At 40.5% G+C, this 17,457-nt stretch overlaps 2 protein-coding genes across 2 annotated transcripts; both read left to right on the forward strand.

Moving 5' to 3' along the window:
- Window positions 1–92: 92 nt before the first annotated feature.
- On the forward strand, window positions 93–11,641 carry tars3 (threonyl-tRNA synthetase 3). Its single transcript, XM_046410479.1, has 19 exons — window positions 93–448; window positions 759–842; window positions 1,012–1,199; window positions 1,371–1,494; window positions 1,807–1,931; window positions 2,212–2,329; window positions 2,566–2,630; window positions 2,755–2,833; window positions 3,662–3,808; window positions 5,547–5,645; window positions 7,543–7,709; window positions 7,827–7,989; window positions 8,122–8,259; window positions 8,795–8,872; window positions 8,968–9,068; window positions 9,644–9,748; window positions 10,117–10,189; window positions 10,297–10,411; window positions 11,086–11,641. Exons 1-19 carry the CDS (start codon window positions 128–130, stop codon window positions 11,232–11,234), a joined length of 2,439 nt encoding a protein of 812 aa, XP_046266435.1. The 5' UTR covers window positions 93–127; the 3' UTR covers window positions 11,235–11,641.
- A 638-nt stretch (window positions 11,642–12,279) lies between these two features.
- Window positions 12,280–17,457, forward strand: tm2d3 (TM2 domain containing 3). Its single transcript, XM_046410904.1, has 6 exons — window positions 12,280–12,602; window positions 13,127–13,228; window positions 14,412–14,572; window positions 14,810–14,984; window positions 15,905–15,980; window positions 16,118–17,457. The coding sequence occupies exons 1-6, from the start codon at window positions 12,497–12,499 to the stop codon at window positions 16,281–16,283; spliced, it is 786 nt and encodes a 261-aa protein (XP_046266860.1). The 5' UTR covers window positions 12,280–12,496; the 3' UTR covers window positions 16,284–17,457.

Genomic DNA, 17,457 nt, shown 5'->3' on the forward strand with positions numbered 1-17,457 from the left:
AATAGCGTATTCATATTATTTCAATATCAGTTACGGGGATTGTTATTCTGGTTGCTTGCTTGTGTTTTATTTTCAAAAACCCTCGCCGGAAGTAATTTGTCATTGTGAGTTTGGTGGTCATTTAAAGATGGCGGAGTGCCTGGCTGCACGTTTGGCCGCCCAGGAGGAGCAAATTCGCTTCCTCACTAAGGAAATCTCCACTCTCCGCGATGGCCTAAGTGGAGGCGGAGATGCTGCCGGCGTTGTGGAGGTTTCTCCAGAGCTGGAGTGCCTGCGGACCGAGAATGAGAAGCTCAGGTACCGGCTACTGCACCTCCGACGGGGTCTGCAGGCGGAGCTGGAGCTGGAGAAGGCGCAGAACCAGAGACAACAAGGAGTGAAGTGTGGCAGACCTCCGGAGAAAAACACCAGCAAAGTGCAGCAGACAAACAACCGGGCTCATAATAAGGTATTAATAAAGACCGGGACAGTAAATGTTACCCGGTTTAAACAGCTTCGTTTGTGTAGTAGTAGTAGTAGTAGTAGTGCTGCAACATTATAAGTAGCGGGCCTCTACCCTCTGAAGGCAAATGACAAACTGTACCACCCCATTTCCAAAAATAGCTGTCCACTCAGTGTCACAGTGTGTGCACACTCTGAATACTTAACATGTCCTCTGCGATTAGTAATGGGCTGATAATGTGGCTCAAAAGGAAATAATGATAAGCGCCTATTGTCGGATTAAACATACACACACACCCCTCTCTGTTTGTGGACAGGTGGCAACCCCGGATACCAAACCAGGTGACAACAAAAAGGAAAAGAAGCAGGATAAGGGACAAGGAGGTGGAGGTGTGAAAGAGGTGATTACTAGAGAAGCACAACACCTTGATGTTATTTTGCTGTTGTGTTCATCCTTTGTACCAATAGGATTATAACATATCACCTTTCATTTTATCACAAACAGCACCAGAGTCCCTGTCTTTCACAAAACTTCTTGGCTTTTATTGTTTTACTTATTTTTCTCTGCAGCTGAAGCCCTGGCCTGGATACATTTCAGAGCGTCTCAGCTTATATGATGAGCTGAAGAGGGAGAGTGATGCCTTGCTGGCAAAGAAAGCTGCAGACAGTAAACCCATCACTGTGGAGCTGCCAGATGGACGGAAGGTGACAGGCAAGGCTTGGATCACCACACCATACCAGTTGGCTTGTGATATCAGGTTGGTACATAAACAGCTGGCCAGATCTAATGTTCAGTCTACATTTGCATCATCAATTAATGGCTGCAAATGTGATCAGTCCAATAAATTGTTTTCATTATAATGGTTGAAATCACTGTTAAATGTTGACGCAGCATTTCTGAGGAAACTGTCTTGCACTGAATCTTTCAGCCAGGGCCTGGCTGACAATGCTGTGATTTCTCGGGTGAATGGGGAGCTTTGGGACCTGGACAGACCTTTCGAGCAGGACTGCTCTCTTGAGCTCTTGCGCTTTGACAGTGAGGATGCTCAGGCTGTGAGTACCTTCAACTTACCAATTAATGAATCAAAATTAACCAAAACAAACAAAAATATTGTAACAAGTTGCTTGTGGCTGCAGAGGGAAACCTTGGGGATGTATTCAGTTGTACTGCAGTTTTGGTGATCTGCAAAACTAGTTTTCAATGACAAATTAATTGCAAATTGAATTGGATTTCACTTTTTCTTTTCAGCAATATACAGTCCTACCTTATTGTCTGATATATCGAAAAGTTCCCAGGCAACCACAGCATCCAAACAACAGACTAAACAGATTTTTGCTGAGTACATCCCTCATCTCATATTCCAGGTGTACTGGCACTCCAGTGCTCACATCCTGGGGGAGGCAATGGAGCGCTTCTATGGAGGTTGTTTGTGTTATGGACCCCCCATTGAGAATGGTTTCTACTATGACATGTTCCTGGATGGACAGAAGTGAGTATTTTCACTATCAGTGTCTTCTCTTTTCTGTCCAGCTTTCCTCATCTGTGCAAATTTTTATGGATTATCTTAACATCAGATGTGTACTGCATGTGTATTTCAGTGTTTTTTAATTCAATTGTTGATGGTTTTACTATTTTGGGCCCAAAGGGAGTGCTTACAGCATCAAACACAGCAAAATCTTCATGTTTAATTAGAGAAAGATCAGGTTGCTTATCAGAGCAGCATTTACCATGAGCACTTTTAATTAACTGAGTATGCTTCCCATTTCTAGGGGAGTGTCCAGCACTGAGTTTGGCGACCTGGAGACTTTGTGTAAGGCTGTGATGAAGGAAAAGCAGCCATTCGAAAGGCTCGAGATCAGCAAGGAGACGTTGCTGAAGATGTTTAAGGTGAGCAGGAAAGAAAGAAAACTCCCATTCATTGTAAGCAGATCCTGTGCTTGTGTGAAAGAATAAATCATCATGTGTTTGTCAGAACTGGAAACGGGTGAGGAAAAATGTCCTCTAGCTGTAAATTTGCATAGCCTGATTTATAGAATATATATTATCTGCATACATGGAATTTGGGTATTTAACACAGTGAAATCTCTAAATCAAATCTAAACCAAGCTGCTTGTATCTTTCAGTACAACAAATTCAAGTGCCGTATTCTGAATGAGAAAGTCAGCACTCCCACTACTACAGTCTATAGGTAAGTTAAGATGAACAAGGATAGGAAAGGATTTAATCTTTGTATTCTAAGAAGTGCGAGTGCTTTTTGCGCTTAATTAATTAATTAATGCTAACTGTTGTGTAATTTTTCAAATCCTTTTTAGATGTGGGCCCTTGATTGATTTGTGCAGAGGTCCCCATGTCAGACATACAGGCAAGATCAAGGCTTTGAAGATCTACAAGGTACATGGGGAATACACACAAGATCCTAAACTACAATCCTCAAGCTTATTTATGCTGTTCAGATGAGTTTGTCGCCCCTGATTTTATTTAAAAATTGTTACACCTGGCCTAAAGGAAACCTGAGCATTGTATAAAAATGGACTCCCCTTTTTCCCATCTCCCAAGCATGACCAGTGCCATGGCAGGTGTAGTCCAAAATAAAATAAATTGATATAATTAACAATGAATGGAAAAAAGTAAAAGCATCAGGCCGAGCACGGCCCAAAATAACAGGCAAAACAATCTTGAAATAACCCAAGCTAACTTTCCTTGCTCAAAGACAAAACAAAATAAAATATAATCAACTTACCCAACTCCCTAACTAGCAACAGGAGAAAAAGGAGAATTAAACAGAAAGAGCTTCCCATCTCTACGGATACTCGGGCCGACTGTTTGGTCAGGACTATTTATAATACTTACACAAAGGAGCAAGCTTTAAACGACCTGTAGTAGCAAACAGCACTCATCGGCACAGCGAAAGTCAGGATTATCATGGTGAGGTTAGAAGCCAGGAGGAAAAGGAGCCACCAGCTCACATTGAAAGTGCCATTTTAAAGGAGGTGCCATCAGTCTCCCCTTCAATCAGCAGTTGCCTTCTGCAACTCAGAAACAGGGCAAGAAAATACAGCAGAAAAGACAGCACCACCTCCAGACAGGGACGAGAACAAGAACAGCTTACAGAACTTCACGATACAAATTATGATCCAGGTTCATAATACGAATGTTTTCCAGAAAGGCAGTCTTGTGCTAAAATGTTAGTATTTTACTCTTTTCTGCCTCCGTCATCAGAACTCTTCAACCTACTGGGAGGGCCGCTCTGACATGGAGACTCTGCAGAGGATCTATGGAATTTCTTTCCCAGACTCGAAGATGCTGAAGGAGTGGGAGCGTTTTCAGGAGGAGGCCAAGAACAGAGACCATCGCAAGATTGGCAAAGTGAGTCACTGAAGGGATTCATGTCCAAGCCCACCCAGCTGGCTGAGGCCTAGAGTTGATGACTGGAAGCCAGTACAAAGTGAATTTTGTTTCGTAATTGTATAATGTGATGGCTGACACAGCTCCTTTGAGGTTTTCGTAGGAGTTGTTCCTCGTGAGAGGTTTGTGGTTTTATAGATGTGGTGAACCCCTGAAAAGAACCTGGACAAAGAACACAGACTCAGGCAAACATGAAACTGTAACGATGCGTGCAACAGTATACAAACAGATTATCTTCCCAGTGTAGCCCAGTTGGCATTATTTAAAATTCTTCAAGTCCAAACCAGTAGGCCATAACAGCACGAACATGAAAACCGCATTGTTCTGCTTTAACTCAACTGATGCCACTTTGTACCAGCTGAGGGCACTGTGTTTCTTCATACTGGCACATTTGGGACAACTGTGAGTCATCTGAGCACCCCAGCTGGTTTCCCAGCAGGGAAGACACAGACGGCAGCACCTCAGTCAGCACCAGTAACAACACAGTTCCATATTAAACGTGAGAGTCAAGCTACTGCTGTTGATGCCATTTGGAGGGAGGTGACAAGAGTGACATGTTGCTTTAAAGATGGTGCTCTGTGGCAGGATTCAAAGCTGACCCTTATCATTAGCATGAAAGCACGACATTTTGAAAGCTTCTAGATGCAATCCAGTTTAATCGATAATTAGTATTGAAGTTTAAAAAAAACAACAACAAAAAACATCATGCTTCTTTGGCATATCGATTTGCCATAATCAAATGATCAAACATGTTATACCTCATCAGTTCCGACATATTTAGAAAAAAATAACAGCACTGGTGTGTGAAAACAGAAACAAGATTTCCAGAGTGGTGTTTCATAAAGCAGGCATATTTTCAAGAAATTCTGTTTCATAAAGGAGGCTTAAATAACCTAGACTAGCCCAGATCACCCTGGACAGGTTCAGGTTGGTATTGACTATTGGTACAATCAGTCTGTCTGACCGAAATACTGCGTTCCTCCCCAAAGGTCGCTGCACATTTACACAAAGTTACCATATTTGATGAAAGCTACACTTACTGTGTTCTTAAAGTCTGACTTTGTATCTTTTTGAGTCTTAAACAAAATCAAAGAGATGGATATTCTGATATCCATCTATTAAAAAATATAAAGAGCAGGCAGCCAGTTCCAATATATTTGAACAGAATTTCCACCATATAGAGGCTGTTATGTTCCTCACAAACTAACATTGATGTAATCCAACTGATAGAGCTGACGGGCAGTTTAGTTTCTAACAAACGCTAACTTTCTTATTAACTTGCCATAAACTTAATAATCTGCTTGGGGTCCTATTGAGATTTCAAGGCTGTTGCAGTACATTGCATTTTATACATCTGCATGTTAATATTAAGTTAGAGTATGAGTGTATTGGTATCAGTGTATCAGTATCAGTGCTTGATATCTCAGGTTAGTGTTTCAGAGTCATTGTGAGATATGTGTTCACAGTACTGGAAGGAAATGGTCTTCCTGCTGTCCACCCACCAGGCTACCAAACCCTGTCAGTCTCTTTTATTCTTAGTCCATTAAGCTTTTTTTCAGCTGTCCGTCCCTGACAGATGGCCTTCTGTGTGATGATTGGATAACTCTCTGCTGTGCATGGAGAAGTGTCTTGCCGGTTGTACCTGCAGATAATAAGGACATGTGAAGTCTTTAAAAAGATACCTTTGTCTGCTTCACAGGATCAGGAACTGTTTTTTTTCCATGACCTGAGCCCTGGCAGTTGTTTCTTCATGCCACGTGGAGCCTACATCTACAACACCCTCGTCGAGTTCATCAGGGTAGGAATGGGGGCCTCTTAGTGCTTTTTTTTTTTTCTTTTTGCAGAAAGAAATGTTTCACTATACCTTCAATAGCAAATTAAGTCAAAACAAAGGTAACGTACAGAAACCTTCAGATAATGACCTCCTCCTTCTCATTATTTTTTTTCCAAAAGTGTGAACGCTTCACTGTACCTAAATATTATTATATTCATTTGCACATATTATAAATTAATTACAATAGCCAAATTGAGAAAGAGATGTGAAGGAGGATTTTGAGTACTTTGATCCCCATTGTCTGTTTTTTGCTGTTATATAATAGGATGTCTAATATCCTATAGTATGCTTTTCTTCATCATAATAAGCTTTGGTTGGTAATTATTTTATCACTAAATGATTTATGTTGGCTGTTTAGTTAGACCTTTTTAGAATATATAGCACTTCTTTTGGGACAGGGGACATTCTGGACTGTCAAGATCACTAAACTCCAGTTTATATGAGAGCAAAAAACTACAAACAGAATCAGCATCTGTATAGAGTTTGTTTTAAAGAACAATTATTCCAGGGATACTGAATTACTTGGAACCACTCTTAAGTCTATGAGGAGCAGGCAATGCTTAACATTCCCACTTGGCCTGATTGCCATCTCACTGAAATGCAGTCCATTAACTTTTGTAAAACGTGCAATCACCAGGAAGGACTAAGATAAGCCCTGAGTTTAAGAATTTCTGCTCAGTCAGTTGAAAGTCTGCTCAGAGCTCCGGAAATGCTTGGGCCAGTCCTTATGGAGTCTGAACTTTTAAAATGTTTTGTTCACTCAAACATCAAATATGTGACAAACTGAACATGATAGGCTCAGAAATGTCAAAGCCAAAAATGCAAAGACATTCAGATTGTGGTGCTAATGGGCTTGTCATCAGCACAGCAGTCCTCAATCGTGGCGTGTCTTTGATCAGAGTGACTCCATGGATATTACTTACGTTTTGGAAGCCATGATGGCAAGGATGGGCACAAGATTTTATTTAAAAGCAGAACAGTCCAAAGTTGAGCAAACTTTATATTTGAGAATGACTTGAACTCTCTTGCCAGGTTCAGTGACTGTACAGGAACTTGTCTCTGTGACGTACTTGCAGAGATGTGTTGACATCTTGAAGACTTTCACATTACACACCAACACACCAGACTTTACAGAAATGGTGCAAGATCGTTATCACGTCACTGCAATCTGTTATCACTGTGTTTTTAAAGAAAAAAAAAAGCTATGCATTTGCATCCATGACATATCGCGAGAACTTGCTGGGCAGGAAACCCTGCTCATATTTATGGATGGTGGAGGCTGACTTGTTATGAATGCAACAGAAGAGTTGCAGGCAGTTGTTAACTAGTGCAGGGAAATTGTAGAGTAGCTTACAATTAAAAGTTAAATGACATCCAATTTGAAGTTAAATCAAATAAACACATTTAGAATATAACTGGTGGTGCTGCTGATGAAGGGTACTTGAGTTAATCAGTCTCGGCTATGAGGGTACATCTTACAAAAAACGTTGGGAGCCACTGTATTGGCACATAACTTTCAGGTTTTCTATCTCTTTTTCTGGTAAATCATATTTATTCAGTAGAAGCTGACTGAGCACACATTATATTTTTAAGCTCCTTCCCATTTCATTTTCACACTTTCTTTTTGTCGCAGTTGAAATCTTTCCAGTAACACCAGTGTTGGCTGCTAAACAGCTCAACTGGACTGAAATGTTTTGCTTAAGGAAAACAAATGTACAAATAAAAAACCCACAGGATCTGATTTCCATTGCAGTAGCTGGAGATTTGTGCCAGAAGTCTTGATGCAACTCAGCTCAACAAAGTACCTGTGCAGGCCAAATGACAGATTTAGTTTGTTTACGTGGTTTTGTTGTTTTTCTAGGATGAGTACTGGAGAAGAGGCTTTCAGGAAGTAGCCTCCCCCAACATCTATAACAGCAAACTGTGGGAGACATCTGGCCACTGGCAACACTACAGTGAAAATATGTTTTCCTTCCCTGTGGAAGAAGACATCTTTGCACTCAAGCCCATGAACTGCCCAGGGCACTGGTAAATTTAGTGCACTCAGAGTAAACATTTAAAGTGTTTCCCAAATGCTGTCAATCAAATGTACAGTATTTAATTCACATCAGTCATTTGATTTCCTGCTCTCTGGTTGTTCTATAGTCTGATGTTCAGCCACAGGCCTCGCTCGTGGAGGGAGCTTCCTCTGAGGCTGGCAGATTTCGGGGTCCTCCACAGAAATGAGCTGTCGGGGACACTTACTGGGCTGACCAGAGTTCGACGTTTCCAGCAGGACGACGCCCACATTTTCTGCAGGATGGATCAGGTGACCACATCAGTAGTTTACACGCAATTTGAAGGACTTTGAACTTGTGAAAAACACATTTGAAAAACAAGTACCTACTCATTATGAGTCATTTTTCCAAAATTTGGAATCATCTCGTATGTTTTTTTACAGATCGAGTCAGAGATGAAGGGCTGTCTTGACTTCCTCCGCTGTGTTTATGATGTCTTTGGATTTTCCTTCCAGCTTCACCTCTCCACACGTCCAGAGAAATATCTGGGTGACATTGCTGTGTGGAACCAAGCTGAGAAGGTGAACTGCATCATGCATTGTAGCTAGGATTTCTGGTGGAATATTGACTCCAGGTACCACCTGAATTCTAGTAAATATTCAGCAGAAGTTCTGGCTTTGTCGTCTAAGTATGACACACTGCTTTGTTGGCATATGAGATAAAATGTAGGGACTGCAGCGTAGCTTTTAGCAATTAAATGCTCATGTTGACACTGACTTGGCACTGTTGATGAAAGCAATGGCTCACTGCTATGTGATCATACAGTAGTATCAGGTCTGTGAGTCATTGTGAAGTTCCTTGGATTCTGTAGGAGGCATGTTGTCAATAAATGATATTTCTCATTTGTGTGACATGATCTGTTAGTAAATCGGTCCAGATGTCTGCTGCATAAGGGCATCGCTTGAAGCGTAAATGTAGTTTAGTGCATTAGGCAGTGTAAGGTGCAGATGGTGCTGTACTGAATTATGTACTGCTGTGTGACTGCCCATTTCACAGTAATTGCTTTCTATTGTTTGAACTTAAATTATATGTTAACCTGTGCCTCATGCTTGGCAGCAACTAGAAAACAGTCTGAATGAGTTTGGGGAGCCATGGAAACTCAACCCTGGAGACGGAGCTTTTTATGGACCCAAGGTCAGATAATGCCTTGATATTTTCCTGCAAAACGGCAAATCGATTAAAGTCACCGAGGTCTGGAAAGCGCTGTAATTCTTTGTGTACTATTGCAGATTGACATTAAAATCAAAGATGCAATTGGACGTTACCACCAGTGCGCAACCATTCAGCTGGACTTCCAGCTACCCATCCGTTTCAACCTGACCTTTGTGGGGTGAGTCACCTAATCAAAACACTGACACACTGCTGAGTCTATGTGCTTTGCTGCCCCATGGATTATATGTTAATTCCTTTCTGAATAAGATGTCTCAGCTTGTGTTCTGTGCTCCACACAGTTGTGTATTTCAGAGGTGAAGAGCTGTATATATATCTTTGAATTTACTGAGCAGGTGGCAGGCTGGTTTATCGCCTTAACAAGAACTTAAGTTTGTGCACCCAGCAGGAGATAAAAATGCACAACCTTTACAGCAATAGACAGCATGCAGTTAATAATATTAATGGCTTGTGCTTTAGCCTAATCAACCCAGTATTACATATGGAAAGGGAACAGGTAGCTGTGTAGGTCATTAAATATTGATACTTAAGTTGCAGACAGTTAGATTTAGGTCTAGTATCTATAAGCAGGTGATATGGTGATTGTGATCTTAATGGTAAAAGAAATAATTCCAATTGAATTCAAGACAAATAATAAATGCGCACAGTCAAGAACAACTCGTGTTTTTATTCATATTGACACATTTCACAGGAACCATTTGTTATCCTTATTATTTCTGATGCAATGTCTTACAGGAAGGATGGAGATGACAAAGCCCGACCAGTCATCATCCATCGTGCCATCTTGGGTTCAGTGGAGAGGATGATTGCCATTCTCACAGAGAACTACGCAGGGAAATGGTGAGCGCACTTGAGAACGTCAGTTACACAATGTTGTTAATTCAAAAAATGAAAAAGTTAACCATAATCCAGAAAGCTGATTTAGCTTAGTGCTTTGACATTTTGGCAGATGAAATTGTAGCTTGTGTTATTTTTGGGTAGTTTTTGAGTGGCATGCCATCTTGTTTAATGCCAAACTGTCCACTGTATTGTTAGTCACATTTTGACAACAATACGGTCTTCTCTTTCTGGCATAATTTGAACATACCATAAAGTATTTTACCCAGTGGTTCTTCTTGTCAGGGAGAAATGTAAGAGGCAACCTTAATACCTTTATAACCGTGTATCCCTGTTGAAGATTGTTTCAATATACTCCGTCCTTCCACCAGGCCTTTGTGGCTCTCTCCACGTCAGGTGATGGTTGTGCCTGTGAACCCCTCCTGTGAGGATTACGCCAAGAGGGTAAGTCTTCCACTGCTCCATTCTGACCATATTTAAATATGATCATATGAATAGTTATCTGTGGCATTAAGCTTTGTATAATATCTGTGATCGATCCCCCCCGTCAGGTGTGTAAGCAGTTTACAGAAGCTGGTTTTATGGCGGATGCTGACCTAGACTCAGGCTGTCTTCTAAATAAGAAAATCCGTAACGCTCAGTTGGCCCAATATAACTTCATTCTTGGTGAGAAAATTTTTCTGCCCTGTGTACATTCGTAGCACTGACTGACCACTGATTGGAGAGCATTTGCATCCTTTTTTTTCCTGCTCTGTGGTTTGCCTGCAATCACTTTAAATGTACATTTAAGTAGTTACTCCCACAATATTAACTGTTTATTTTTGTATTATTGTATTTTTAAGGTAGTTCAAGTGTTTTTTTCCTTTGCGATACTGATTGGGTAATCCACTCCACTTTTAAGTGGTCTGTTTTTAACTATTAGTCTCGATAGAGGATGTATACTATATATGGTTTTAGTGGCTGTAACATTATGGGACCACTCTTTACCAAAATATGCTTTGGATCAGTTAAGATGAGGCAACTCAAGCAAGACATGATGCTGTTTTTGAGAAATGTACAGAATGTGTGATTTGTAGTAAATGGGCTAAAACATGAAAAAAAACTATTATGGTTCTTTTTTAAATGTGGAGTCATCAGCAGGCTCACCATTAGTACAACAACAATAATAATAATAATGAGTCTTAATTGGCTGAATATAAAACAAAGGGACCTCCAAGCTGGCTTACCACCCACAGTTGTTGAATTCAGCGAAGGAAAGCAGAGAACGTGTTAGGGTAGCTGTGTATGAGTGGTGTGACTTGGCCCATGTCAAGCTGTTGTGTCTTCTCACATGTTGTCAGTGGTCGGAGAGAAGGAGAAGATGACTAAGAGCGTCAATGTGCGCACGAGGGACAACAAAGTCCACGGAGAACTGTTGGTGGCCGAGGTGCTGGCTCGCCTGACCCTGCTCAAACAATCCCGCTGTCAAAACGCAGAGGAGGAGTTCTGATCAAGACAAAGAACAATTCAGACTTTGGCATTTGAATACCTCAACTACAGTGAGATGAGCAGTGAAGGGACAAATGATTGTTCATGTCAAGATGGTACAGTGAAAGTGTAGTACATAGAACAGAAAGCAGACAGGGAAACTGATGAGTTGATGTTCTGTAAGTAAATGCAATAAATGGAAATGACTGAATGTCCACATGATCATGTGTGAAGGGCAGAAAAAGGACAACTGTTTTTATGTGGTGTGGGTATTAAATTATGGCCAAGCAGTTTAAGTCTGTCTGAAGGGACGTTGCTTAATAATTAAGAACACAGTGTGATCATTGTCATAATAAAGATTGTGAATTTGGCACTGATTTTTTTTCACAAAGAGGAAACTCAAAAATAAAATACTTCTACTGAAAGTGAGTAATTGTTCTTTTACTTTCACACCAGAAGAGATGACTGTTTCTACCAGAATGAAGTGTGATGATAAAAAGCCGTAGGATTGTTTTGTAGAGACATGCAGCCTTCCAGGAGTTTGCAGTGCCTCACTGGTTTTCTCATTCATTGGAAATATAACCTTGATCAGTGATTGTGGTTACCTGCTGTGCAATACAGAGCCACATCCTTACACAGCATGCAGCGATGACAGGCATATGAGTGTCACACAGTGAAATTTATTTCTCCATTTTTCCCTTATTCACATTATTGCTCTGTGCGCTTATGAGAGGACTGTTACTGTCGTTTGCAGAATTCTACAAGCACCAAATTAAAAGTAACATTCAGACCAGAAATGGGACATTAAAGGAAAAACGTGAATAAAATGTTGACAGTTTGTAATATATAGATCACAGGGTTTTGTGGGTGGAGCGTGGTGGGCGTGGCAACATGAGGACAAGTCTAGTTTTTCTATTTTAAAACAATTATTTTGGTGACTCAGTTTTAGCAACTTATTGAATGCTGATTCCACCACCCCGAAATCATAGATGGAGATAAAGAAAATATTATTAAAATGGACAGTCACAACAATGAAGTTATATTAATAAGATCACTTTGAAGATGTCCATGTTGATCTTCTTTACAATAATTTTTGCTGGAGGAATTCATGTCAGCGGAATACTTCTTCACTGGAACAACCACGGCTTTTTCGATCAAACAGCCGTGAAATGGTGCCATATTCACGAGCTCTTAACTTCCCACGCCTCAGACTAGCAGAGGATTGATCACAGTTCTTTTTTCCTACATGACCTGAATGCAGCTTTGCCTAGCCCAGCAGCAACAATGGCCACTAACTGTCAGATATGGAGACCGGATCGAGGACGGTGCTTCAAAACTTATGGAATCATTGTCGTTTTGTTTATGGACCTGGTCTTACAATGTGTTAACGGTATGTTTTTGGAGCCGATTATAAATTTACTACAGCTTGGCTCACGCATATGGCTAGCTTACATTTGTGCTAATTGTCGTTAGCTTCCTTCCACGGCGTTAGCAAAACCTGGTTAGCTAGCAAACCAATTGGTTAGCAACGGAAACAGTGAATAGTGCTGATTGAACAGCTGTTTATTTAACTCAACAGTCAACTTTGTGTCTAGGATTTAATTTACAGGAGAGGTACACTGTTAGCTAACTGTCCCCGCTAATGTTCAAGAACTACTGCTTAACGCTTCGCCGTAACGCTAAAGTTGCTGTGAAGCATTAACTAGCTTAGATGTTCCATTAATATAAGCATCTACATCTGCAGTTACTAACACACGTTCTTTGCTCATTTACTGTATTTACAACTAAGTTATTGGCATCTCTGCCTCGTAATACGCGAATGTGATGGCCCTTGATCAACATTTTTTCGCTGTCACCATAAGGTGTCTATGAATGATTTGGATTTTTTCCTTATTGAGTGAGTTTGCTTGTCAGGGTACCTGAGCTCTCCTCATGTTGGCCAGGAGCCCCCCTACACCAGAGATGCTCAGCATGGACCTGTAATCACCAGTCCAGTAGTCCCTGCTGCAGCCTCAGGTAAACGCCAGTCACTAATCAGCATTCATAATACTGACTATAATCTGTAACTCATTTGTTCCCCAGGCCATTAGACTCCACAACACATCCAGTGTGCACCTTAACTTAAATGTTTTGCACAATTAACCTGTGCTTTATAACTCATTTCTGGGTAGCAATCCGTTTACATATGTTTACACTGTAGCTTTTAGTCTCTTGTTTTATACACACAGTCAATCTGGTCGACCTGCTTTCTTTGCACTCTGTTGTACTTTATGTAGCATGTGTTAGTTTATTTAGTGTATGGTTAGTCTATTTTTCCTACTAACAGTTAGGCCTTGTTTGTTTGTTTGCTTACTTTTTGACTAACCTACACTGCTGTAATGCGCTACTGGATGCTTGAATTTCCCTCAGGATCAATAAAGTATCTATCTATCTAACAAGAGTTTGAGATACAGTGACAAAATATCAGAGGCCCACTGTTACATTGTAGATGAGAGAGTAGTAGATAACCTAACTGTCAGGTTAATAACTTGCTGACATTTTACAGATTTGATTTTTTTTTGTTTTCATGCTAACAAACTCCATTAAGAGCATTTTCCTACATGGGAGGTTACAATAGTATGGACAGTGATTCCTCATGTAGATGTCCTGTGTTTATAAACCGCAAATCTGTGCATATCTATACCAGCGCTCTGGTTATCGTACCTCTGTAATTGTATTTATTTTTTAGTAATTTAGTTGTCTTACTTGTCGTTAAACTTAATTTGTCCATATAACAACATACAAACAAGACCTGAGTATCAGTTAGTAGTTAGAGTTGAATTTCAGGTGCATTTTTTCTGTTTTCAACTTACAATATGTTTTCCTCATTCCCCCGTATCAGATCAAAGAGAATATCACTCTTGTGTCAGCTATGAAGAGTTAAAAACAATTTTCTGGTGCTAGCCAACATGTTGCCACAATGGGGCTATCCCTTGCTCAAGGCCTCCTTGAAGACCTTTTTCGTTGACGGCAGATTGTTAGTCATTTACGTCCAACTGCCTTATTTTCTTTGTTTGGCAAGAGATTCAAAGGGTTGTAGTCCTAAGCCTGTTGACATAAAGTCATAAAATTGCCTTAAGTAAAAGTTTTGTTACATCACACAGATTATATTAGATAGAAATGAAAGAACTTCTGTAACTTTATGTCAGCTGTTTTGCAGTGTCTCCTGCAGATGAAGAGAACTACACGTCCAAGTGTCCCAGTGGGGGTTTGTGCAGCCGTCTGCCAGCTGATTGCATTCACTGCAATTACCAACACAACTGCACCTACAAGAAACCAGCTTCTTTCACTTGTAAACCCAAAAAAGGAGTTCACTGTATAGTGAGTAACAGTTCATATTGTGATGATCTATGCTGCCTAAAGGTAGAGTAAGGGTGTAAGATTTAAAAAGGGGATGAAACATGATGTTATGTCATGCAGACATTTCTTGACAAAAGTCCCTGCTACACATACAGTAGTTGTGTGTGGTCATAGAATTAGAGATGTTAGGCAGCTGCTGAGGCTCTTTGTCTTAGTGATAACTGTGCAGTAATAGCCTTCTGTGTTTTGTGTTTTTAGGGAGAGTCAGGACAGCAACAAACCAGCTTCTCTCTCTCCATCTCTTGTCAATTCTGCTGGCAACTGGACCCATCCCAATACCGCTGCTCAAACTCTACTAACTGTATGACAGTGTCCTGCCCACGCAAGCGCTACAACGCCACCTGTGACGTGTTAGACCACGTACATTGTTTAGGTACGACAGAGGTTCTGCTGTAAATCCTGTTGAGTTTCTTTACTTTCAGTGAGGTGACTATCTCAGTCAAGCACAACAAGCATGGTTGTTTTTGGAAGGGACTTTTACACACTTCCTCATTCGGTTTAGAAAGTGTTTTTAAACAGAAAATGTGAATTGTTAATCATTATGATTCATCATCGTTATGACGATGTCACAGCTTCATAGGGAAGTGCACAACATATATGCAGAACAGTATGGTAGGTAAAACAGTTGTTCTGAGCGAAAACATTAATATATAGGTGTATGTACAATCACAGATATTTATGATGCTGTGGTATCTAAAAATAATACTCAGTTCTGAGTAACTATTGCCATGCTGTTTTCAGTCCTTGTCCACAAGAGTGTTAGTCAGTGTTCTTTTCTACAAGCTTGCTGATGGCACTCCTAAGGTGTACAAGATAATAATTAGCCAGATCACTTTTCACATTTTGCATGTCGATTTGGCAACAGTTTTTGTACTGAAGTATTTTTGTCGTGAGTGTGCCATCAGCTGATTATTTGAACAGGAATAAGACATGAAACATAAGACATGTCCTTGTGTTGATTAAAGTGACATGTTTTGAGAAAAGGACACTTTTAGTTAGTAGCATTAAGAAAAGTTTAGGTGTTCAGTTCATCGTAGCTCCTGAGCTTATCTGCTTGTCATTATTACACAAATCCAACTGAAAATCAAAAACACAGTATTTACCAAATTTTTACAATTTTACAATTTTTTCTAATTCCTACATATGTTGCACATTTGTTCAGGGAAATATGTCGTCAGCCATGCTAATTTGTCTTCCTGAAATGTGGTGGTGGCTTTAGATTTGTTCATTTGTTTAAGAAATGTCATGATCAGGACACCACTGTCTGTCCACTAAATATTTGATCTTCTGTAGGTAGAAGACGATTTCAGAAACGTCTGTTTTGTAACTGGACTGGTGGATACAAGTGGTCAACAGCATTAGCACTCAGGTAAACCTGTCACTAATACACACACAGAGTTATGATCATCTTAGATCCTGGAAACTGTCTACAGGAAATCAAGACGTGTCCACTAATGCACCTGTTAGTTTTGTTTCATCTGTGTTTTCTCCTGTGTCTTTCTTTAGCATTACACTTGGTGGTTTTGGGGCAGATCGGTTTTATTTGGGCCAGTGGAGAGAGGGTCTGGGCAAACTGTTCAGCTTTGGAGGCCTGGGCATTTGGACTCTGATAGATGTTCTCCTGATCGGGGTCGGTTATGTGGGACCTGCTGACGGTTCGCTCTACATCTGAAGGAAAGCTCTGGAGACATGGCTATATGGTTTGTGCCCTCTTCTGCTTCACACCGCTTGACTCTCAAAGACTGAAGATCTGCGATGCTGTGTTCTTAGCACGTTTGCCTGTCCAAGCTCACTGTGCAACACGTCCTCATCCCATCTGCTCAGGCAGGAAGTGTTTTCCTCACTACACCAACGATGACTCTACCCACACAACCATCAGATCTATCCCAATCATTCTGCGTCCGTCTCCTGTTGAGATTCTGCAGATGGAGCTGTGCTGGGGGATGAGGAGACAGTAATTATTGGCTCTCTGGTTGATTTGACTTAACTGGTGGTTAGACTCCTTCATGCTGATATATAGATAGGTTTGGTTTCCTGTGCAGCATTGCTTTCATGGACATCCTGTCACCTTGGAGCTGTGTGTTGCCTCTCGTTTATTGCAAGGTAAAAGCACTGATGGGGTGAAATGCTAACCGTGGCTACAGAGCTATTTATGATGATACCAGACACAGTAGAAAAGCTGAAAGGTAATATTTATGTCTTGAAAGTAAGCATGAATGTGGAGAAGGGAATATGTTCAGGTGTTCTTATTCAAAACAAATAGTTGTTCTTGGTGATGAACTCAGTGGTTCTTACTTAGGTTTTCCCCATACATTTAGTCAGCAGTGCAGGCCACGACCATCAGAAAATTGCTCTCAAGTCTAGATAAATGATACTGTGGCTTTTTGAAAGCTCAAATCAAATGTTGAAAAAATGAAATTTCATTGATACATATGTTATATAAATAATATAAGAGCTACGTTATGTTCAAACTGGAACTGGTAGAGAATCAGAAGTGCAGGGGCAAGAACTTTACTTTCTGTCACTTGCTGCAACGTGTAATCAGATTGTTGGGAATTGCAGATACAGATCATTACAGATGATAATTTCTCTCAGTATGTTTGTACATGATAAACATTGCAACACTTCAGTGTGTTGCACTAGCAAACTGCAGTTACTTGCCGTTTCCCGTGTTGGAGATATCGTTGTAAGACTGTAAGATGAGATTGAGAATGCGTGGCACAAATGCACTCACCTCTCACGTCATGTAAATATGTTTTCTTTCTTCAATGTGTGGTCATTATAAACTGTTGAAACACTGTAAATGACCTTTTTAAGTTATGTAAATAAAATTGTGAAATATTGTA

Source organism: Scatophagus argus, chromosome 1 (assembly GCF_020382885.2).
Source record: "Scatophagus argus isolate fScaArg1 chromosome 1, fScaArg1.pri, whole genome shotgun sequence".
Classification (NCBI taxonomy): domain Eukaryota; kingdom Metazoa; phylum Chordata; class Actinopteri; family Scatophagidae; genus Scatophagus; species Scatophagus argus.